Source organism: Mobula hypostoma, chromosome 9 (genome assembly GCF_963921235.1).
Source record: "Mobula hypostoma chromosome 9, sMobHyp1.1, whole genome shotgun sequence".
Lineage (NCBI taxonomy): Eukaryota > Metazoa > Chordata > Chondrichthyes > Myliobatiformes > Myliobatidae > Mobula > Mobula hypostoma.
The window spans coordinates 150,786,863-150,810,403 of NC_086105.1; the positions used below are offsets into that span (position 1 = coordinate 150,786,863).

The 23,541-nt window shown below is 44.4% G+C and overlaps 2 protein-coding genes across 3 annotated transcripts in view; one reads left to right on the top strand and one right to left on the bottom strand.

Moving 5' to 3' along the window:
- ift140 (intraflagellar transport 140 homolog (Chlamydomonas)) overlaps positions 1-23,541 on the bottom strand; it is a 225,761-nt gene that overhangs the window by 63,548 nt on the left and 138,672 nt on the right. The gene's annotated exons all lie outside the window — the stretch shown is intronic.
- tmem204 (transmembrane protein 204) overlaps positions 1-23,541 on the top strand; it is a 57,670-nt gene that overhangs the window by 2,244 nt on the left and 31,885 nt on the right. Inside the window, exon 2 of the mRNA XM_063059482.1 lies at positions 14,129-15,192. Within this exon, the coding sequence (XP_062915552.1) occupies positions 14,925-15,192 (268 nt within the window). The 5' untranslated portion in view covers positions 14,129-14,924. The remainder of the gene's footprint in view (positions 1-14,128; positions 15,193-23,541) is intronic.

Below are 23,541 nucleotides of genomic sequence, written 5' to 3' on the forward strand. Positions count from 1 at the left end.
ACATATGCAAGAGATTCTCCAGTGTGCCATCCACACTTTTCTGGATTGAACTCCATCTGCCATTTCTCCAACCAGTTCTAGACTCTAGAGCAACACACAAAATGCTGCAGGAACTCAGCAGGTCAGGCGGCACCTACGGAGGGGCACAAACAGTCGACCTTTCAGGGTGAGACCCTTCATCTCACGCTTTCACATTCTTTTGTAACCTATGACAACCTCATACACTATCCACAAAACCATGGACCTTCGTGTCATCTACAAACTTACTAACCTACCCATCTAATCTGACTCTGAGTCCTGATTTGGGTCTTGGACAGAAACATCGACTGTTTTCCCCCCTATAGATACTGTACTGCCTGACCTGCTGAGTTGTTCTTCCAGCATTTTGTGTGTTACCCAAAAGATGATAACTCCACAGGCATGGACCTCAAGAGGCCTCTATTCCTCTACACTGTTAAGAACCCAGCATTCTGCCCTCAAACTCAACCTTCCAAAATGAATCATTTCACACTTTTCCAGATTGAACTCCATTTGCCACTTCTCAGCCCAGTTCTGTATTCTGTCAATGTCATGTTGTAATCTTTTACACTATCCACAACTCCACTAATCTTCATGTCACCTGCCAATTTAAACGAGCATCTTCTTTCCAGAGGGAAGTGAGTACCTGGAATGAGCTGCCAGGGAAAGTGGTCAAGGCTGGTATTATTGCAACATTTAGGAGGCATCGGATATATTCTTTTAGAGAGACAGCACAGAATGGCCCTTCCAGCCCAAAGAGCTGTACTAGCCAGCAACCCACCTATTTAACTCTAACCTAATCACAGGACAATTTGCAATGACCAGTCAACCTACTAACCGGTACATCCTTGGGCTGTGGGAGGAAAATGGAACACACAGAGGAAATCAATGCGCTTACGGGAAAAACTACTTACAGACAGTTTCAGAACTGAACTCTGAGCTCTGACACTCCGAGCTGTAATAGCATCGTGCTAACCACTACACTACTGAGGCACCCCATATAAATGGAGGGGAAGGGATTGGGGTGTCCAACACATGCAACTGGGACTAGCAGGGAGGATGCTGTGACTCACATGGAGCAATTGGGCTGAAGGACCAGTCTCCATGCTATATTACTCTATTGCCCAAATTGTCAAACAGCTCACATTTTAAAAACTGTTGGGTTCCCACTGTGTTTTCACTGGGATTTCCATAATGGTTATAAGTAGCAATATAGCAACCATGACAACACTTCTAAAGAATTTCATTGGTTGCAAAACACTTTGGAATTTCCTGAGGTTGTATAAGTAGTTTTATAAATGGAGATTAATTCCTTTTTATGGCTGGGTAGGCAGATAAACAGTTTAAAATACATGCAGAAATAGAATAAATATTTATGAGTTCACCCTTCACCCAAAGTCACACACAGAAAGCTGTTGCAAATCTCTGGCAGTTGTACAAAAACAGCCATAGAACCAGAAATATTTTGCATATGGGACATAAAAATGCTTTACATTTTGGAAGATGAATATGGTGCAACACACGCAAAATGCTGGATGAACTTAGAAGGTCAGGCAACACCTATTGGAGATGAATAGACAGTTGACGTTTCAGGCTGAGACCTTTTGTCAGGACTGAAAAGGAAAGGGCAAGATGCCTTATGGATTTCAGTGCTTTAAAAGGGACGGGGAGGACAGAAAAAGGGGAGGAGGGGTGGCATTACTGGTCAGGGATACTATTACAGCTACATAAAGGGTGGGTCATGTAGCAGGATCCTCTTTTGAGTCAATATGGGTGGAAGTCAGGAACAGGAAGGGAGCAGTTACTCTACTGGGGGTATTCTATAGGCCCCCTGGTAGCAGCAGAGATACAGAGGAGCAGATTGGGAGGCAGATTTTGGAAAGGTGCAAAAATAACAGGGTTGTTATCATGGGTGACTTTAACTTCCCTAATATTGATTGGCACCTGATTAGTTCCAAGGGTTTAGATGGGGCAGAGTTTGTTAAGTGCGTCCAGAATGGATTCCTGTCACAGTGTGTAGACAGGCCGACCAGGGGGAATGCCATACTAGATCTAGTACTAGGTAATGAACCAGGTCAGGTCACAGATCTCTCAGTGGGTGAGCATCTGTGGGACAGTGGCCACCGCTCCCTGGCCTTTATAATTATCATGGAAAAGGATAGCATCAAAGAGGACAGGAAAATTTTTAATTGGGGAAAGGCAAATTATGAGGCTATAAGGCTAGAACTTGCGGGTGTGAATTGGGATGATGTTTTTGCAGAGAACTGTACTATGGACATGTGGTCAATGTTTCGAGATCTCTTGCGGGATGTAAGGGATAAATTTGTCCCGGTGAGGAAGATAAAGAATGGTAGGGTGAAGGAACCATGGGTGACAAGTGAGGTGGAAAATCTAGTCAGGTGGAAGAAGGCAGCATACATGAGGTTTAGGAAGCAAGGATCAGATGGGTCTATTGAGGAATATAGGGAAGCAAGAAAGGAGCTTAAGAAGGGGCTGAGAAGAGCAAGAAGGGGGCATGAGAAGGCCTTGGCGAGTAGGGTAAAGGAAAACCGCAAGGCATTCTTCAATTATGTGAAGGAAAAAAGGATGACAGGAGTGAAGGTAGGACCGATTAGAGATAAAGGTGGGAAGATGTGCCTGGAGGCTGTGGAAGTGAGCGAGGTCCTCAATGAATACTTCTCTTCGGTATTCACCAATGAGAGGGAACTTGATGATGGTGAGGACAATATGAGTGAGGTTGATGTTCTGGAGCATGTTGATATTAAGGGAGAGGAGGTGTTGGAGTTGTTAAAATACATTAGGACAGATAAGTCCCCGGGGCCTGACGGAATATTCCCCAGGCTGCTCCACGAGGCGAGAGAAGAGATTGCTGAGCCTCTGGCTAGGATCTTTATGTCCTCGTTGTCCATGGGAATGGTACCGGAGGATTGGAGGGAGGTGAATGTTGTTCCCTTGTTCAAAAAAGGTAGTAGGGATAGTCTGGGTAATTATAGACCAGTGAGACTTACAGCTGTGGTGGGAAAGCTGTTGGAAAAGATTCTTAGAGATAGGATCTATAGGCATTTAGAGAATCATGGTCTGATCAGGGACAGTCAACATGGCTTTGTGAAGGACAGATCGTGTCTAACAAGCCTGATAGAGTTCTTTGAGGAGGTGACCAGGCATATAGATGAGGGTAGTGCAGTGGATGTGATATATATGGATTTTAGTAAGGCATTTGACAAGGTTCCACATGGTAGGCTTATTCAGAAAGTGAGAAGGCATGGGACCCAGGGAAGTTTGGCCAGGTAGATTCAGAATTGGTTTGCCTGCAGAAGGCAGAGGGTCGTGGTGGAGGGAGTACATTCAGATTGGAGGATTGTGACTAGTGGTGTCCCACAAGGATCTGTTCTAGGACCTCTACTTTTCGTGATTTTTATTAACGACCTGAATGTGGGGGTAGAAGGGTGGGTTGGCAAGTTTGCAGACGACACAAAGGTTGGTGGTGTTGTAGATAGTGTAGAGGATTGTCAAAGATTGCAGAGAGACATTGATAGGATGCAGAAGTGGGCTGAGAAGTGGCAGATGGAGTTCAACCCGGAGAAGTGTGAGGTGGTACACTTTGGAAGGACAAACTCCAAGGCAGAGTACAAAGTAAATGTCAGGATACTTGGAACTGTGGAGGAGCAGAGGGATCTCAGGGTACATGTCCACAGATCCCTGAAAGTTGCCTAACAGGTGGATAGGGTAGTTAAGAAAGCTTATGGGGTGTTAGCTTTCATAAGTCGAGGGATAGAGTTTAAGAGTCGCAATGTAATGATGCAGCTCTATAAAACTCTGGTTAGGCCACACTTGGAGTACTGTGTCCAGTTCTGGTCGCCTCATTATAGGAAGGATGTAGAAGCATTGGAAAGGGTACAGAGGAGATTTACCAGGATGCTGCCTGGTTTAGAAAGTATGCATTATGATCAGAGATTAAGGGAGCTAGGGCTTTACTCTTTGGAGAGAAGGAGGATGAGAGGAGACATGATAGAGGTGCACAAGATAATAAGAGGAATAGATAGAGTGGATAGCCAGCGCCTCTTCCCCAGGGCACCACTGCTCAATACAAGATGACATGGCTTTAAGGTAAGGGGTGGGAAGTTCAAGGGGGATATTAGAGGAAGGTTTTATACTCAGAGAGTGGTTGGTGCGTGGAATGCACTGCCTGAGTCAGTGGTGGAGGCAGATACACTAGTGAAATTTAAGAGACTACGAGACAGGTATATGGAGGAATCTATGGTGGGGGCTTATATGGGAGGCAGGGTTTGAGGGTTGGCTCAACATTGTGGGCCGAAGGGCCTGTACTATTCTATGTTCTTAACATGGTTGAACAGTTGTAGAGCAACAGAGTTTATGACAGAAATTGTGCAGATGAGCACAGAACTGGTATGCAATATGAAGAGGCGAGTATGATTCTGAAACTGGTTCTCCACGAACATTCCTGGAAACTCATTTCCACCTCTGTTGATAACTCTGCATAATCTGGTCCCCGTACATCAACTCAAACAACAACTCAAATCGGAAACTGTAAAGCAGGTGTTGTGAATCCACCTTCAATGCCCTGCCATCATTCACAACTTAATTCATCAGCAGACACATGTGCTCTCATTTATTGTGAGAGATAAAATCTTACATTGAAATAGCTCCTTTAACATCCTTTCATGTCTCTTCTGAAGCAGCAGCTGTAATTTTGTGCTCAGGAACTGGCACGTGAGTGAGCCCAAAATCATGGGAGTCCCACCAACAAACCAAACAAACCCAAGACTACAATGGAGAAACACAGAGACAATCCTTCAAGCTCACATCTACACTCCAAGCAAATAAAGGCATATTTTGTTACCCTGACTTTTACTGACCAGAAGTAGACCATAACAGATAGGAGCAGAATTAGTCCGTGACTGGTTTTGATACTTTATAGTCATATAAGATGAAATGGCCACTATCCTATCAGTACTCCAACACCCATCAATAACTGGATACAGCATGGATTCATGAAGGGCAGGTCTTGTTTGACAAATTTACCAGAGTTCTTTGAGGATATAATGACTGCGAAAGATAGAAGAGAAGAGGTGGATGTTAGATACTTGGATTTCCAGGAAGCATAGAAAGAATTATCCACAACTTAAGGATGCATGGAGTTGGGACATGGATAGAGGGTTGATTACCCAACAGAAGGCAGGCATTTGGAATAACAAAGATGAGAAAATCTGTAGATGTTGGAAATCCAAAGCAACACACACAAAATTGCTGGAGGAACTCAGCAGGCCAGGCAATATCTATGGAAAAGAGTAAACATTTGACGTTTTGGGCCAAGACTCTTCATCAGGACTGGGAAAAAAAAGTTAGGGCAAGAAGGTGGGAGGAGAGGAGGAAGAACTACAAGGTGTTAGGTGATAGATGAAACTGGGAGGGGGAGGGGTGAAGTAAAGAGCTGGGAAGTTGATTAGTGAAAGAGATTAAGGGCTGGAGAAGAGGGAACCTGACCGGGGAGGACAGAAGACCTTGGAAGAAAGAGAAGGGGGAGGAGCACTAGGGAGGTGATGGACAGGTAAGGAGATAAGGTGAGAGAGGGAAATGGAACTGGTGGAATGATGAGGGGGGTGCAATTCGCAGAAGTTTGAAAAATTGATGTTTATGCCATCAGGTTGTAGTCTACCCAGATGGAATATAATAATAATGATGATAATAATAATAATAATAAAACTTTAATAGTATAATATAAGGTGTCGGGATAAATGTGTGCATCTCTGATCGGCAGTTAGTGGTGAATGGAGTGTCATAGCAGTCAGTGCTGGGCTCACAACTGTTCATGAGTATTGATCTGGAAGAGGTGACTGAGTGTAGTGTATCAATGACACTAAATTGAGTAAAAAAGCAAATTGGCCAGAAGATGTGGAGAGTCTGCAGAGAGATATAGACAGGTTAAATAAATGGCAAGGTGTCTGGCAAATGGAGTACAATGTTGATAAATGCAAGATCACCCACTTTTGAAGGGAGAGAAAGATCAGGTTAGTATTTAAATGGTGAAAGAGGGACGCGGAAGTTAGTGTGCATGAATCACAAAGGTTAGTTTGCAGCTACAACAAGTTATCAAGAAGGCAAATGGAATGTTGGCGTTCATTTCTAGAGGGACTGAATTTAAGAGCAGGGAGGTTATGCTGCAACTTTACAAGGTACTGGTGAGGCCGCACCTGGAGTACTGCATGCAGTTCCGGTCTCCTGACTTGAGGAAGGATATACTGGTATAGAGGTGGTGTAGAGGAGGTTCACAGACTGATTCTGGAGGTAAGGGTGCTTAGCCTATGAGGAGAGATAGAGTTTCCTGGGACTATGCTTGCTAGAATTCAGAGTAATGAGGGGGGATCTTAGTGAAACAAAATTATGAAAAGAATAAAAAAAAATTAGAGGCAGTGAAGTTCTTTCCACGGGTAAGAGTGACTGGAACTAGAGGACATGGCCTCAAGATTCAGAGGAATAGATTTAGGACAGAAATTAATAGAAACTGCTTTTCCCACAGAATTGTGAATTTGTGGAATTCTCTGCCTAGGGAAAAAGTAGAGGCTACCTCATTAAATATGTTTAATACATACATCGATAGATTTTTGCATAGCAGGGGAATTAAGGGTTATGGCAGGTAAGTGGAGCTGAGTCCATACCCAGAAGAACTATGATCTTATTGAATGGTGGAGCAGGCTCAATGGACCAGATGGCCGACTCCTGCTCCTATTTCTCATGTTCACTATAGACGTTCTGCTAAAGCCTCATTGTTCACCATCAATCAACTTGCAGTTCACATTACCAAGCTGATCTCCAGATGAAGTTTCACTCTAATGATGTCTGTGCTAAGTCTTGATAAATTAGTGTCTGTAGATGATTAGGAGGATAAAGTACAAATTGTTGAAAGCTGTGAATTCATTCCTAGAACATCCGAGACATAACCTGATCAAGCTAACCTTAATATAGACCAACAGAAAATGAATAAATGACAAGCATTATTCAATCTTTAGCAGATGTTGAAAATAGCTGAGTTTCTACCAAGGAAACAAATGGTAGCAAGTGCACAAAGATACCTTCCATCCCATATTTCACAAGTCCTGAAACATTTGTACCAAGCTATATATAGGACCACAATCAAAGGGTTAAAGCAAAGAGATTGCGGAAAAATTCAAAGTCTTTGTGCTGAGGATTCTTCCTGTTCTGACCTGAACACAATGACAAGCATATGTACCTAACTAGCAGGAAACAGCAACTAGCTTTTAATAGAGAGCAGATGTGTCGGGTACAGTAATAGAATTGAAATAGAAAAGTACAGAGACTATTTGTGGTAACGGCACTGTAATGTGGAAACGTGCTCTGGATGTATGAACTACGAAACAGGATGAAGTGAATCAGTCAGACGCAAACTTTGAATAATTGTTTACTGGAAATCAACAGTAAAGTTTTAACAGTAACTTGTCATGGACTTTGTGCCTTTATTGTCTCTGGCTGTAATTGGATAACACAGGTGGGATTTTGCAGTCCTTTTCACTTCTTTCTCCCGGAGAAGGGGCAAAGGTGGGTTACTGGCACCTTAAAACCAGTTGCTCTGGGCAGATGGGGCTTGTTAGCTGTGGTTGGCAGCTCATCTAGGAGAAGGAAAACTCTCATCTCAAACCTCTGCTGCTTTACAGCCAACCCCACTCACGGGGAAGGCTTTGGGAGTAAACCCCAAGGAAAATTCCAGTACTGGAGTTCCTAAGACAGTCCTATGTTGAGTTCAACACTGACTGGCAACTCCTGCAAAGTCACTGGTGTCAAAGTGTATCAGTCTGCTGTTCCTCTGGATTCATCAGCTGCGTGGAGATGGGAGCCTACTGCATGGGTAAGAGCCTGCTCTCCATATCATACTGCCCTGGCTTGCATATCAACTGACAGCTAGGACACAATATCCATTGTTGACCCTGACCAACGGAGGGCCCCCTTTTCACTTCTTATGCTTATTGTTATGATATCTTTTTAAAGATACCAAACACTGATTGCAATCTATAAGCTACAGAATAGGTTGAAGCAGATGTCCTTCCCTCGTGGAGAATAATCCACCCGTGGCTCAGTCAGAGGAGTGCTTAACTTGGAATCGAAGGTTATGTGTTCAAGCCCTGCTTCAAATCCCCCAGACAAACATTTGGGCTGCTGCTGAGTTTCCATGGCATTATTTCAGAGGATAACCCTCCTTCAAATACGTTCTGACTAATATTGATCCTGCAGCCAACATCAATAAAACAGATTACTTAGGCATTATCACAATGGTCTTCAGGAGCTTGTTATGTTACACATTGGCTGAAATTCCTACATTATAACTGAGATTGTACTTGTAAAGAATTTCATAAGCTCTACAGCACTCTAGGAAAGTGGACATGAATGCACTAATGTTTGATAAATAGGAGCAGAATTAGGCCATTCGGACCATCGGGTCTGCTTCACTATTTGATCATGGCTGATTTCTCAACCCCATTCTCCCACCTTCTCCCCATAGCCTTTAATGACCATGCTGAAGTTGTGTCTGGTGTGTGCGGAACGCATGTCCAGAAAGCAGGTGAGAAGCAGGATGTGTACAGCAGGGAAACAAAGATGGGCGCGGGCAAGCTGTGCAACGGTATTGATAAGGAGAGCAGCAACTGGAGGCTAAAGCTGAAAGAACAGGAGGGTTGTTAGCAGGAATTGAATGTGTCTGGAAAAGGACTGGGATCACAGTGGATTTGGGATACAGGCAGGTGCAATGTGGGGGCAGCATGGTAGTGTAGTGGTTAGCACAAGGCTTTACAGTGCCAGTAATTACGACTTCAATTCCCACACTAACCGGAAGGAGTTTGCACATTTTCCCGGTGACTGAGTGGATTTCCTCCAGGTTCTTCAGTTTCCTCCCACATTCTAAAGATGTACGAGTTAGGATTAGGAAGTTGTTGGCATGCTATGCTGGTGCCAGAAGCATGGCGACACTCGCAGCTGCCTCTAACACATCCTCAGACTGTGTTGGTTGTGGACATAAATAATACACTTCACTCAACACACACAAAATGCTGGAGGAACTCAGCGGACAGGCAGCACCTACGGAAAGGAGTACAGTCGACACTTCGTCAGGACTGGAAAAAAGAATGAGAAGTCATAGTAAGAAGGTGAGGATAGGGGAGTAAGAAATACAAGGTGATAGGTGAAACTAGGGGTGGGCGGGAGAGGGGTGAAGTAAAGAGCCGGGAAGTTGATTGGTGAAAGAGATACAGGGCTGGAGAAGAGGGAATCTGATAGGACAGAAGGCCATGGAAGAAAGAAAAGGGGACAGGAGCACCAGAGGGATGCGATAAGCAGGTAAGGAGATAAGGTGAGAAGTGGAAATAGGAAAGGGTTTATGGTGAAGGTGGGGGGGGGATTTACCGGAAGTTCAAGAATTTGATGTTCATGCCATCAGGTTGGAGGCTACCCAAACAGAATATAAGGTGTTGTTCCACCAACCTGGTGTGACCTCATACCGACAGTGGAGGAGGTCATGGATAGACATATCGGAATGGGAATGGGAGGTAGAATTAAAATGGCTGGCCACTGGGAGGTCCCGCTTCTTCTGGTGGACAGAGGTGCTCCATGAAACGGTCTCCCAGTCTACTTCAGGTCTCACTGATGTACAGGAGGCCACAGCAGGAGCACAGCACACAGTAAATGACCCCAAAAGACTCACAGGTGAAGTGTCGCCTCACCTGCAAGGACTGTTTGGGGTCCTGAATGGAAATGAGGGAGGAGGTGTAGGGGCAGGTGTTGTACTTATTCCGCTTGCAAGGATAATGCCAGGAAGGAAATCGGTAGGGAGGGACGAATGGATGAGGGAGTTGCATAAGGAGTAATCCCCGTGGAAAGTGGAGGGAGGGGAGGGAAAGTTGTGCTTGGTGGCAGGATTCCGCTGGAGGTGACAGAAGTTACAGAGAATTATGTGTTGGATGTGGAGGCTGGTGGGGTGGTAGGTCACTACCATTCAGGGCCCCAAAATGTCCTTCCAGGTGAGGTAACAGTTCACCTGTGAGTACGTTGGGGTCATCTACTGTATCCAGTGCTCCTGATGTAGCCCCCGTACAGTGGGGAAATCCAGCTCAGGTTGGAATACTGCTTCGCCGAGCACCTATTCTCTGTCCACCACAAAGAGTGGGATCTCCCAGAGGCCACCCATTTTAATTCTGCTCCCCATTCCGACACGTCAGTCCATGGCCTCCTCTACTGTTGGGATAAGGCCACACTCATTATTGCTTTGGAGGAACAACACCTTACATTCCACCTCGGTAGCCTCCAACCTGATGGCATGAACATCGACTTCTCGAACTTCCAGTAAAGCCTACCCATCCTCTCCTTCACCACTCCCCAATCCCATTTCCCTCTCTCAACTTACCTGCCTACCCCTCTGGTGCTCCTCCCCCTTTTTTTTCCTTCCATGGCCTTCTGTCCTCTTCTATCAGATTCCATGTTCTCCAGCCCTTCCCAGCTCTTTACTTCAGCCCTCTCCCTCCTCCCAGTTTCACCTATCACCTCCTGGATCTTCCTCCCCTCCTCCTTCCCCGTTTTCTTACTCCGACTCATCTTTTCTTCCAGTCTTGATGAAGGGTATTGGCCCGAAATGTCGACTGTACTCTTTTCTATAGATGCTGCCTGGCCTGCTGGGTTTCTCCAGCATTTTGTGTGTGTTGCTTGGGTTTCCAGCATCTGCAGATTTTCTCTTGTTTGTGATGCATTTCCTTGTATGTTTGATGCTTCAATGCGTATGTGACAAATAAAGCTAATTTTATCTTATAAAGAAAAATAAATCATTGTAACAAAATAACCTTGCTGATTACTTTTAATGTATGGGTTTTTGGGCCTAACATCCAATTACTGTATTTGTTTGGACAGATAAACATTTTTATGGCACTGAAGTTGTTGAAGATGTTGGTAAGGCCTAATTTGGAGGACTGTGCGCAGTTCCGGTCACCTACTGACAGGAAGGACATCAATAAGACTGAAAGAGTGCTGAGAAAATTTACATGGATATTGCCAGGACTTGAGGATCTGAGTTACAGGGAAACGTTGAATAGGTTAGGACTTTATTTGCTGGACCGCAGAGAATGAGGAGAGATTTGATAGAGGTACACAAAATTATGAGGGGTATAGATAGGGTAAAGATAAGCAAGCTGTTTCCACTGCGGTTGGGTGAGACTACAACTGGAGGTCATGGGAAGGGCAACATGAGGGGGGTCTTCTTCACTCAGAGACCAGTGCAAGTGTGGAACGAGCAGCCAGCAGAAGTGATGGATGTGGGTTCGATTGCAATATTTAAGCAAAGTTTGGATAAGTACATACATGGGAGGGGTATAGAGGCTATGGTCTGGGTGTGGTTTGATAGGACTAATCAGAATAACAGTTCAGCACAGGCTACATCGGCCGAAGGGCCTGTTTCTGTACTGTAGTGCTCTGTGGATTTAAGACCTTATAATGTTCCAAGGTATCTCCCAACCAATTTGCTACTTTTTGAATTGTGACCATAGTAGGATTTTTGCTCACACAAAGCTGCCATAGTTAGCAACAACAGATAATTTCTTTCAGTGGTAGAGGGAGAAATATCACGCAGGATGTCAGGAGTAGTTTCTCTTTGTTATGCGAGGTCTTTTACCTGAGAGAACAGATGGGGTCTCCACCGGCTGTGCTACCTCTGACAACAGAACTATCTCTCAGTACCACTGCAGAATGCCTGCCTTTTTGTTTCAAGGTCCTGACACTTAAACTGAGAGTTTATGACTCATACATGAACTCCACTATCCATCGTTCTATATGGAACACTGGATCTACATTTGTATAGCAGCATATATTACGGATAAATATGCAGGAAAAGAGCAACTTCGTGCAATATCCCTTAAGCAAAAGTAAGAACAGATAATTTGCTTTCAATGATGTTTCTTACATTTTGTTGTACACTCAAGAAAAAGCAAAGACAGAGATAAAAATGAATAAATAGCTTACTTTCCAACTACTCTATTGTGTCATTCCATCAATGCAAGACAAGCTTTTCACTGTATCTCTGTAAATATGACAATAATAAACCAATTCCAATTATCCTGAAACAAAACACTAGAGATCAGAAAATTTGAAATGAACCAGAGAACAGCAGAAATATTCACATCAGGGGATAATGAAATATGAAGATCCTTGATAGTTTGGGAACTTCTTCCCTTCTGCCATCAGATTTCTCAGTGGCCCTTGACCCGTGAACAACACTTGGCATTTCTTTTTTTTGTGCTATTTATTTATTTTGTAATTTAGTGTAATTTTATGTGTTTGCACTGTATTACTGCCAGAAAACAACAAATTTCATGTTATATACACTCCGTGGCCAATTTACTAGCTACCTCTTATACTTAATAAAATGACCACTGAATTTTTGTTTTGTGGTCTGCTTCAAGGTCCGATGCGTTATGCATTCAGAGATACTCTTCTGCACACCACTGTTGTAAAATGTGGTTACTTGAGTTGCTGTTACCTTCCTGTCAGCTTGAACCAGCCTGGCCATTCCCTTCTGTACTGTAGTGCTGGAAGAGAGAAGGCTGGTGCAGGGTTCTGAGTTGGATGATCAGCCATGATCATAATAAATGGTGGTGCAGGCTCGAAGGGCCAAATGGCCAACTCCTGCACCTATTTTCTATGTTTCTATGTTTCTGACCTCTCTTATTAACAAGGCATTTTTGCCCACAGAACTGCCACTCACTGGATTTTTTTTGTGCCATTCTCTGTAAACTCTTGAGATTGCTGTGTGTCAAAATCCCAGGAGATCAGCAATTTGAGATCCTCAAACCACTCCATCTGGCACCAACAATCATTCCATGGTCAGTCACTTAGATCACATTTCTTCCCCATTCTGATGTTAGGTCTGAACAACAACTGAACCTTTTGATCATGACTGTATGTTCCTCTAGTGCAGACAGGAGTTCTTTTACACAGAATTGTAATTTTATTCACAGAAAATAATTAATATTCCAATAAGCCGTAGCATCTATCACAGCTCCCCCTCTCTCCACAGAGGCTGCCTGGTCTGCTGAATGCATTTATAACGGTACCCTTGTTGCATCTTGAATATTGTATTCAAAAGTTATAATTTATTTCTTAATCTATGATCAGACATTCACATATTCCAGAAGACAAATGGATATACAGTACTGTACAGAAGTCTTCGGCACATGAGATTTTTTATATGGTTTCAGATGATATGACTTCCACAGAGCCCTGATCTTAACACCATCGAGGCTGTCTGGGATGACCTGGAGAGACAGAAGCCAGTGAGACAGCAAAAGTCTGCAAAAGAACTGAGGAAAGTTCTCCAAGATGTTTGGAACAATCTACTAACTGATTTTCTTATAAAGCTGCGTGACAGTGTATCTAAGGGAATGTTGCAGTTTTAAAGGCAAAGGATGGTCATGCCAAATATTTATTTGATTTAGTTTTTTTTTACTGTTTATTGTGTTTTATACTTGTAATTAATTTAAATTGCTTTGTAGAAATCCATTTTCACTTTGACACAAAAGAGCCTTTTTCTGTTGATCAGTGTCAAAAAATCCAAATTAAATCCACTGTGATTCAATGTTGTAAAACAATAAAACAAAGACTTCCAAGGGGGGGGGGAATACTTTTATAGGATATGTATATACATATAGAGAGGGGGCAGAGAGAGGATAGAGAGTGGGGTAAAGAGGGAAATGGAGAGGAGGGTAGTGAGAATGAGAGAGAGGGAGGAAGAGAGAATTAGAGAGATAGAGATGTAAAAGTAAGAGAGAAAGATGCAGAAAGAGATACAAAGGGGGATGTAGAAAGGGAGAGAGGAATAAATATTCATAAAGATAACAAGGTACAGTTAGACGATACAGTATGTGCAATATGGGCAGATTACAAAATGACAGAACTGCAGAGTTTGCAGCTCTGCAAATGGACAAATGATTACTTGAGCCAATTACTAAGCACCATTGAATCTAAAAGTTGCATTTGTCAAAGATTGCAGCATGTTAAGGCAGAACCCCATGTACTGGTTTGGTGACATTCCTCATTTCCTTCACAGTGACCTTGTCCGGATAGAAGAACACAGAAGAAATTCCCGTTTCCCAGTTATTTGAGCCAAGAGCTGGAAACACTGCTTTGATTGTCGTCCGGGTCCCTTCCTTAGAGGAAACACATCCTGTTAATGTTTGACTGTGAAGTTGCAGTGCTGAATGTTTGTTGCAGACAGTTACGCCCAGAAACTCGGCAACAGAGTTAGAAAAACAACAGTTTCCTCCTAGCTTCCAGAAAGCGTCTTTTTCTCCTTGGTACCTTATCAGTTATGTTAAGATCGTGTCACAGTCGAAATAAGAAGTCTATTTCAACAAGATGGCCAATATCTGCCTAACCATTTGATCAGGAGTGCTGTGGCTGTTAATAGTCTGACTTAAACAAAGATTATTTCTGCAAACCTGCTTGGGGTATTAAGGCAATCTGCCTTTTAACCACACAACAGACAGGTGTGCTACTTGAGGACAGCACGAGTGATCCCTCTGGCTTTATTGAAGGCTCATCAGTTGGAGAACTCACATCTTCATCATAAGGGATGGACCTGCATACAAGGCAGCTTATCATTGCCGCACCTCCGGTCGAGAAGGCACAGGAGGGTGGATAAGCTTAGCAAAAACGCAAATTACTTGGATTCTGAGGACACTGGGGAGGTAACAATGAATGCTCGACTCCCCTAGCAGCTCTCAAGTAGCTCTAGGTACTCCCGCATTTCCAACGCACATGAGTGTTTTGTGTGGAAACAAAAGAGGCTCTCTTGTGCTCTGTGGGTAACAAGAGCGTCTTGGAGCCGGGGTGAGGAAGCAGGCATGGCTGTTCAAAAGCTGGTGGTGACTGCTGTAGCAGTGGCTCTCCTGTCCCTGATTCTTAACAATGCAGCAGCCATCACTCCAAACTGGGTGTATCAGGCCCTGGAGGATGGGAGAAAGCGCAGTGTTGGTCTGTGGAAGATGTGCTACGGGAGCGAGAAAGGGAAAGCGTCAGTGAGGCATGAACAAACGCTGGAACGCGAGTGTGAGAATTTAAGCTGGGGGTCAGAGCACCCTGGATTTCAAGAATCTCGGAACACAGTTAAACGTAAGTCTATAAACCTCTTATCTAGCACAGGGGTAAGATCCCATTACTGTTCCTAATGGCTTGGGAGGGTATGAGATTCCTGTTCCTTCACTTGGGGAAATGATGGACAGTCTAGTACCTCAAGTTGAAGGTTAGGTATGGTCCATGAAACATCAAATCTATAACTATCAAGGTCTGTGTTACAAAATTCGCAATGCTGTTGCAAGTCTCAGGTTAGGTTTAGTCTGTGAAACGTCAAGTCTTTAACTATCAGGGTCTGTGTTACAAAATTCGCAATGCTGTTTTAAGTCTCAGGTTAGGTATGGTCTATGAAACATCCAATCTATAACTATCAAGGTCTATCACCTAGGCTGTCGGAAGCAGGTCGTTGGGTGACAGTCAGAGGGGGGAAAGCGAAGGTGAGCAGACAAGTAGTGTAGAGCACCCCTATCGCCATTCCCCTGAATAATGTTTACCGTCCTGGATACTGTTGGCGGGGACTACCGACCAGGTGTGAGCCACGGTGGTAGGGCCTCCGGCACTGAGTCTGACCCGGTGGTGCAGAAGGGTGGGACTGAGAAGAGGAGAGCTGTCGTCATTGGAGACTCTATAGTCAGGGGAGCAGACAGGAGATTTTGTGGACGTGAGAAGGACACCCGCATGGTTTGTTGCCTCCCGGGTGCCAGGGTCCGGGATGTCTCTGACCGGGTGCACGACATCCTGGTACGAGAGGGAAAGCAACCAGAGGTCATGATACATGTTGGGACCAACAACATAGGCAGGAAGAGGGATGAGGTCCTGAAGTGTGAGTTTCAGGAACTAGGCAGAAGACTGAAGAACAGGACCTCAAGGGTGGCGTTCTCAGGATTGCTGCCAGTGCTACACGACAGTGATGGTAAGAATCAGAGGAGATGGCAGTTGAATGCATGGCTGAGGAGTTGGTGCAGGGAGCAGGGATTTAGATTTTTGGATCATTGGGATCTCTTCTGGGGAAGGTGGGACCTGTACAGATTGGATGGGTCGCACCTGAACTCGGGGGGGGGGGGGAGGGGGCAATATCCTTGCAGGTAGGTTTGCTAGCATGGTTCGGGAGGGTTTAAACTAATTTGCAAGGGGGATGGGACCCGGAGCGATAGAGCAGTGAAAGCAGTGCATGGAGTAAAGCTAGATCTGGCATATAAAGAGGCTTTGAGGAAAGAGAAGCAGAATAAACGGTGTAAAGACAGTAAGGTAGAACGGTTGAAATGTGTGTACCTCAATGCAAGAAGCTTCAGGAACAAAGGAGATGAACCGACAGCTTGGATACATACACGGAATTATGATGTAGTGGCCATTACAGAGCCTTGGCTGGCTCCAGGGCAGGAATGGATTCTCAATATTCCTGGATTTCAGTGCTTTAAAAGGGATAGAGAGGGCGGAAAAAGGGGAGGAGGGGGGGCATTACTGGTCAGGGATACTATTACAGCTACAGAAAGGATGGGTAATGTAGCAGGATCCTCTTTTGAGTCAATATGGGTGGAAGTCAGGTACAAGAAGGGAGCAGTTACTCTATTGGGGGTATTCTATAGGCCCCCTGGTAGCAGCAGAGATACAGAGGAGCAGATTGGGAGGAAGATTTTGGAAAGGTGCAAAAATAACAGGGTTGTTATCATGGGTGACTTTAACTTCCCTAATATTGATTGGCACCTGATTAGTTCCAAGGGTTTAGAGGGGGCAGAGTTTCTTAAGTGTGTCCAGGACAGATTCCTGTCACAGTATGTGGACAGGCCGACCAGGGAGAATGCCATACTACATCTAGTATTAGGTAATGAACTGGGTCAGGTCACAGATCTCTCAGTGGGTAAGCATATGGGGGATAGTGACCACCGCTCCCTGACCTTTAACATTATCATGGAAAAGGATAGAATCAGAGAGGACAGGAAAATTTTTAATTGGGGAAGGGCAAATTATGAGGCTATAAGGCTAGAACTTGCGGGTGTGAATTGGGATGATGTTTTTGCAGGGAAATGTACTATGGACATGTGGTCGATGTTTAGGGATCTCTTGCAGGATGTTAGGGATAAATTTGTCCCATGAGGAAGATAAAGAATGGTAGGGTGAAGGAACCATGGGTGACAAGTGAGGTGGAGAAGCTAGTCAGGTGGAAGAGGGCAGCATACATGAGGTTTAGGAAGCAAGGATCAGATGGGTCTATTGAGGAATATAGGGTAGCAAGAAAGGAGCTTAAGAAGGGGCTGAGAAGAGCAAGAAGGGGGCATGAGAAGGCCTTGGCGAGTAGAGTAAAGGAAAACCCCAAGGCATTCTTCAATTATGTGAAGAAAAAAAAGGAATGACAGGAGTGAAGATAGGACCAATTAGAGGTAAAGGTGGGAAGATGTGCCTGGAGGCTGTGGAAGTGAGCGAGGTCCTCAATGCATACTTCTCTTCGGTATTCACCAATGAGAGGGAACTTGATGATGGTGAGGACAATATGAGTGAGGTTGATGTTCTGGAGCATGTTGATATTAAGGGAGAGGAGGTGTTGGAGTTGTTAAAATACATTAGGACAGATAAGTCCCCGGGGCCTGACGGAATATTCCCCAGGCTGCTCCACGAGGCGAGAGAAGAGATTGCTGAGCCTCTGGCTAGGATCTTTATGTCCTCGTTGTCCACGGGAATGGTACCGAAGGATTGGAGGGAGGCGAATGTTGTCCCCTTGTTCAAAAAAGGTAGTAGGGATAGTCCGGGTAATTATAGACTAGTGAGCCTTACGTCTGTGGTGGGAAAGCTGTTGGAAAAGATTCTTAGAGATAGGATCTATAGGCATTTAGAGAATCATGGTCTGATCAGGGACAGTCAGCATGGCTTTGTGAAGGGCAGATCGTGTCTAACAAGTTTGATAGAGTTCTTTGAGAAGGTGACCAGGCATATAGATGAGGGTAGTGCAGTGGGTGTGATCTATATGGATTTTAGTAAGGCATTTCACAAGGTTCCACACGGTAGGCTTATTCAGAAAGTCAGAAGGCATGGGATCCAGGGAAGTTTGTCCAGGTGGATTCAGAATTGGCTCGCCTGCAGAAAGCAGAGGGTGGTGGTGGAGGGAGTACATTCAGATTGGAGGATTGTGACTAGTGGTGTCCCACAAGGATCTGTTCTGGGACCTCTACTTTTTGTGATTTTTATTAACGACCTGGATGTTGGGGTAGAAGGGTGGGTTGGTAAGTTTGCAGACGACACAAAGGTTGGTGGTGTTGTAGGTAGTGTAGAGGATTGTCAAAGATTGCAGAGGATTGTCAAAGATTGCAGAGAGACATTGATAGGATGCAGAAATGGGCTGAGAAGTGGCAGATGGAGTTCAGCCTGGAGAAGTGTGAGGTGGTACATTTTGGAAGGACAAACTCCAAGGCAGAGTACAAAGTAAATGGCAGGATACTTGGTAGTGTGGAGGAGCAGAGGGATATGGGGGTACATGTCCACAGATCCCTGAAAGTTGCCTCGTGGATAGGGTAGTTAAGAAAGCTTATGGGGTGTTGGCTTTCATAAGTCGAGGGATAGAGTTTAAGAGTCGCGATGTAATGATGCAGCTCTATAAAACTCTGGTTAGGCCACACTTGGAGTACTGTGTCCAGTTCTGGTCACCTTACTATAGGAAGGATGTGGAAGCATTGGAAAGGGTACAGAGGAGATTTACCAGGATGCTGCCTGGTTTTGAGAGTATGGATTATGATCAGAGATTAAGGGAGCTGGGGCTTTATTCTTTGGAGAGAAGGAGGATGAGAGGAGACATGATAGAGGTGTACAAGATATTAAGAGGAAGAGATAGAGTGGACAGCCAGCGCCTCTTCCCCAGGGCACCACTGCTCAATACAAGAGGACATGGCTTTAAGGTAAGGGGTGGGAAGTCCAAGGGGGATATTGGAGGAAGGTTTTTTACTCAGAGAGTGGTTGGTGCGTGGAATGCACTGCCTGAGTCAGTGGTGGAGGCAGATATACTAGTGAAGTTTAAGAGACTACTGGACAGGTATATGGAGGAATTTAAGTTGGGGGCTTATATAGAAACATAGAAAATAGGTGCAGGAGTAGGCCATTCGGCCCTTCGAGCCTGCACCGCCATTTATTATGATCATGGCTGATCATCCAACTCAGAACCCCGCCCCAGCCTTCCCTCCATACCCCCTGACCCCCGTAGCCACAAGGGCCATATCTAACTCCCTCTTAAATATAGCCAATGAACTGGCCTCAACTGTTTCCTGTGGCAGAGAATTCCACAGATTCACCACTCTCTGTGTGAAGAAGTTTTTCCTAATCTCGGTCCTAAAAGGCTTCCCCTCTATCCTCCAACGGTGGCCCCTCGTTCTGGACTTCCCCAACATCGGGAACAATCTTCCTGCATCTAGCCTATCCAATCCCTTTAGGATCTTATACGTTTCAATCAGATCCCCCCTCAATCTTCTAAATTCCAACGAGTACAAGCCTAGTTCATCCAGTCTTTCTTCATATGAAAGTCCTGCCATCCCAGGAATCAATCTGGTGAACCTTCTTTGTACTTCCTCTATGGCAAAGATGTCTTTCCTCAGATTAGGGGACCAAAACTGCACACAATACTCCAGGTGTGGTCTCACCAAGGCCTTGTACAACTGCAGTAGTACCTCCCTGCTCCTGTACTCGAATCCTCTCGCTATAAATGCCAGCATACCATTCGCCTTTTTCACCGCCTGCTGTACCTGCATGCCCACTTTCAATGACTGGTGTATAATGACACCCAGGTCTCGTTGCACCTCCCCTTTTCCTAATCGGCCACCATTCAGATAATAATCTGTTTTCCTATTTTTGCCACCAAAGTGGATAACTTCACATTTATCCACATTAATTTGCATCTGCCATGAATTTGCCCACTCACCCAACCTATCCAAGTCACCCTGCATCCTCTTAGCATCCTCTTCACTGCTAACACTGCCACCCAGCTTCGTGTCATCCGCAAACTTGGAGATGCTGCATTTAATTCCCTCATCCAAGTCATTAATATATATTGTAAACAACTGGGGTCCCAGCACTGAGCCTTGCGGTACCCCACTAGTCACTGCCTGCCATTCTGAAAAGGTCCCGTTTATTCCCACTCTTTGCTTCCTGTCTGCTAACCAATTCTCCACCCACACCAATACCTTACCCCCAATACCGTGTGCTTTAAGTTTGCACACTAATCTCCTGTGTGGGACCTTGTCAAAAGCCTTTTGAAAATCCAAATATACCACATCCACTGGTTCTCCCCTATCCACTCTACTAGTTACATCCTCAAAAAATTCTATGAGATTCGTCAAACATGATTTTCCTTTCACAAATCCATGCTGACTTTGTCCGATCATTTCACCGCTTTCCAAATGTGCTGTTATCACATCCTTGATAACTGACTCCAGCAGTTTCCCCACCACCGACGTTAGGCTAACCAGTCTATAATTCCCCGGTTTCTCTCTCCCTCCTTTTTTAAAAAGTGGGGTTACATTAGCCACCCTCCAATCCTCAGGAACTAGCCCAGAATCTAACGAGTTTTGAAAAATTATCACTAATGCATCCACTATTTCTTGGGCTACTTCCTTAAGCACTCTAGGATGCAGACCATCTGGCCCTGGGGATTTATCTGCCTTCAATCCCTTCAATTTACCTAACACCACTTCCCTACTAACACGTATTTCGCTCAGTTCCTCCATCTCACTGGACCCTCTGTCCCTTACTATTTCTGGAAGATTATTTATGTCCTCCTTAGTGAAGACAGAACCAAAGTAATTATTCAATTGGTCTGCCATGTCCTTGCTCCCCATAATCAATTCACCTGTTTCTGTCTGCAGGGGACCTACATTTGTCTTTACCAGTCTTTTCCTTTCTACATATCTATAAAAGCTTTTACAGTCTGTTTTTATGTTCCCTGCCAGTGTTCTCTCATAATCTTTTTTCCCCTTCCTAATTAAGCCCTTTGTCCTCCTCTGCTGAACTCTGAATTTCTCCCAGTCCTCAGGTGAGCCACTTTCTCTGGCTAATTTGTTTGCTTCTTCTTTGGAATTGATACTATCCCTAATTTCCCTTGTCAGCCACGGGTGCACTACCTTCCTTGATTTATTCTTTTGCCAAACTGGGATGAACAATTGTTGTAGTTCATCCATGCAACCTTTAAATGCTTGCCATTGCATATCCACCGTCAATCCTTTAAGTGTCATTTGCCAGTCTATCTTAGCTAATTCACGTCTCATACCTTCAAAGTTACCCCTCTTTAAGTTCAGAACCTTTGTTTCTGAATTAACTATGTCACTCTCCATCTTAATGAAGAATTCCACCATATTATGGTCACTCTTACCCAAGGGGCCTCTCACGACAAGATCGCTAATTAACCCTTCCTCATTGCTCAAAACCCAGTCCAGAATAGCCTGCTCTCTAGTTGGTTCCTCGACATGTTGGTTCAAAAAACCATCCCGCATACATTCCAAGAAATCCTCTTCCTCAGCACCTTTACCAATTTGGTTCACCCAGTCTACATGTAGATTGAAGTCACCCATTATAACTGCTGTTCCTTTATTGCACACATTTCTAATTTCCTGTTTAATACCATCTCCGACCTCACTACTACTGTTAGGTGGCCTGTACACAACTCCCACCAGCGTCTTCTGCCCCTTAGTGTTACGCAGCTCTACCCATATCGATTCCACATCTTCCATATGGGAGGCAAGGTTTGAGGGTCGGCACAACATGGTGGGCTGAAGGGCCTGTATTGTGCTGTACTATTCTATGTTCTATATGTTCTATGTGTCACAAAATTCGCAATGCTGTTATAAGTCTCAGGTTCGGTATGGTCTGTGAAACATTAGAATATAGAACAACACAGTACTTTCAGCCCAGGAAGTTGTACCGATCTTACATCTTTAACCATCAGGGTGTGAGTTACAAAATTCTCAGTAGCATTATTCTTCAGGAAGGTGATCACTGAAATAGTGGCACTATTCATTGATGGGGGAAGGGGAAGGCAGTGATGGTGGTGAAGAAGAGCCCCAAACTTCTGCTGAAAATTGAGGCTTAATCATCTTTACAGCTTGTGAATATGGAGTTATCAAGGCAAGTACAATTCATCTGTCCGATTAAAGCATTATACCATGTGAATATTTCATACAACTCACTACCAAACTGAACACATTTTCTCACAATCATCTCCTTCAGCAATCCCTGAGGACTGCGGATGAATCAGAATCAGGTTTAATATCACTGGCAGATGTCTCACAATATGGTGCTTTGCAGTAGCAGTAGTTTGCATACGTAATAACAAAAAACTATAAATTACATTAAGCATATATTAAAACTTTAAATTAAATAACTAGTGCAAAAATAGAGGGAAGGGAGTAGTGAATAGAGAGGTTCACTGTCCATTCGAACTCTGATGGTGGAGGGGAAGGAGTTGTTGCTGAAATATCGAGTGTATGTTTTCACACTCCTGTATCTCCTCTGAATTTGCCCGATGCCGGCCCCCTCGGCCTGAGTCGACATAGTAGTAGTAGTATCTCCTCCCTGGTGGTAGCAATGAGATAAGGGCACTGCCTTTTGAAGATGTCCTCAATGCTGGAGAGGCCAGTGCCCATAAAGGAGCCGGCTGAGTTTACAATTTTTTCCAGCTTTTTTGAACCTCTGCAGTGACCCCTCCATGCCAACTGGTGATGTAACCATTTCAAAAGATCTTACTCTCCATTTCTGTGACCGCTACAGTTACTGATAAATCTAAATAGACTGACAAACTCCACTGCACTCGGGATATAGCTGTCTGGCTGGTGAACTGTTTAGAAGGCAATGAGTTTCTTCCATCATTTGCAATGGGTTTCTGTGTGCTTCCGACAAACGGACTCCATCTTCTCAGTGCCATCGACACTGCAGCAATCCCAGAGGGCAGAGGTGCTGAGAATGAAGTCAAGGGCCACGGTCAGCGGGTCCCGAGGAGGAGGACAGATGACCCCCAACTGGGGGCTAGGAAGGGGTTTATTTTGCTATTGTTGTCTCGGTTTTGTACATTGGCTGTGTGTTGCTCTGCTGAACGTCATAAGCATGCCATGTTGGCGCCAGAATGTGTGACAACATGAGCTGTCCTCAGCACATCTTCGGACTGACTTGGTCATAAATGCAAATGATAGATTTTACTGTATTTCAGGACCACTAGACTCAATAAAAACAGTTACTTTCCCAGAGCAGTAAGGCTAATCAACCCCTTCACCCACAAACCCACCCCTCCACACTCACAACCACCACTACTTTATCATTTCCTGTCAGAGTCACCTTATTTACAGACACCCTAATGTCTAGTGCCACTTTATGGACATACAATCAATCTCTGTATATAAGTCATCTTATGTACTTATATTTATT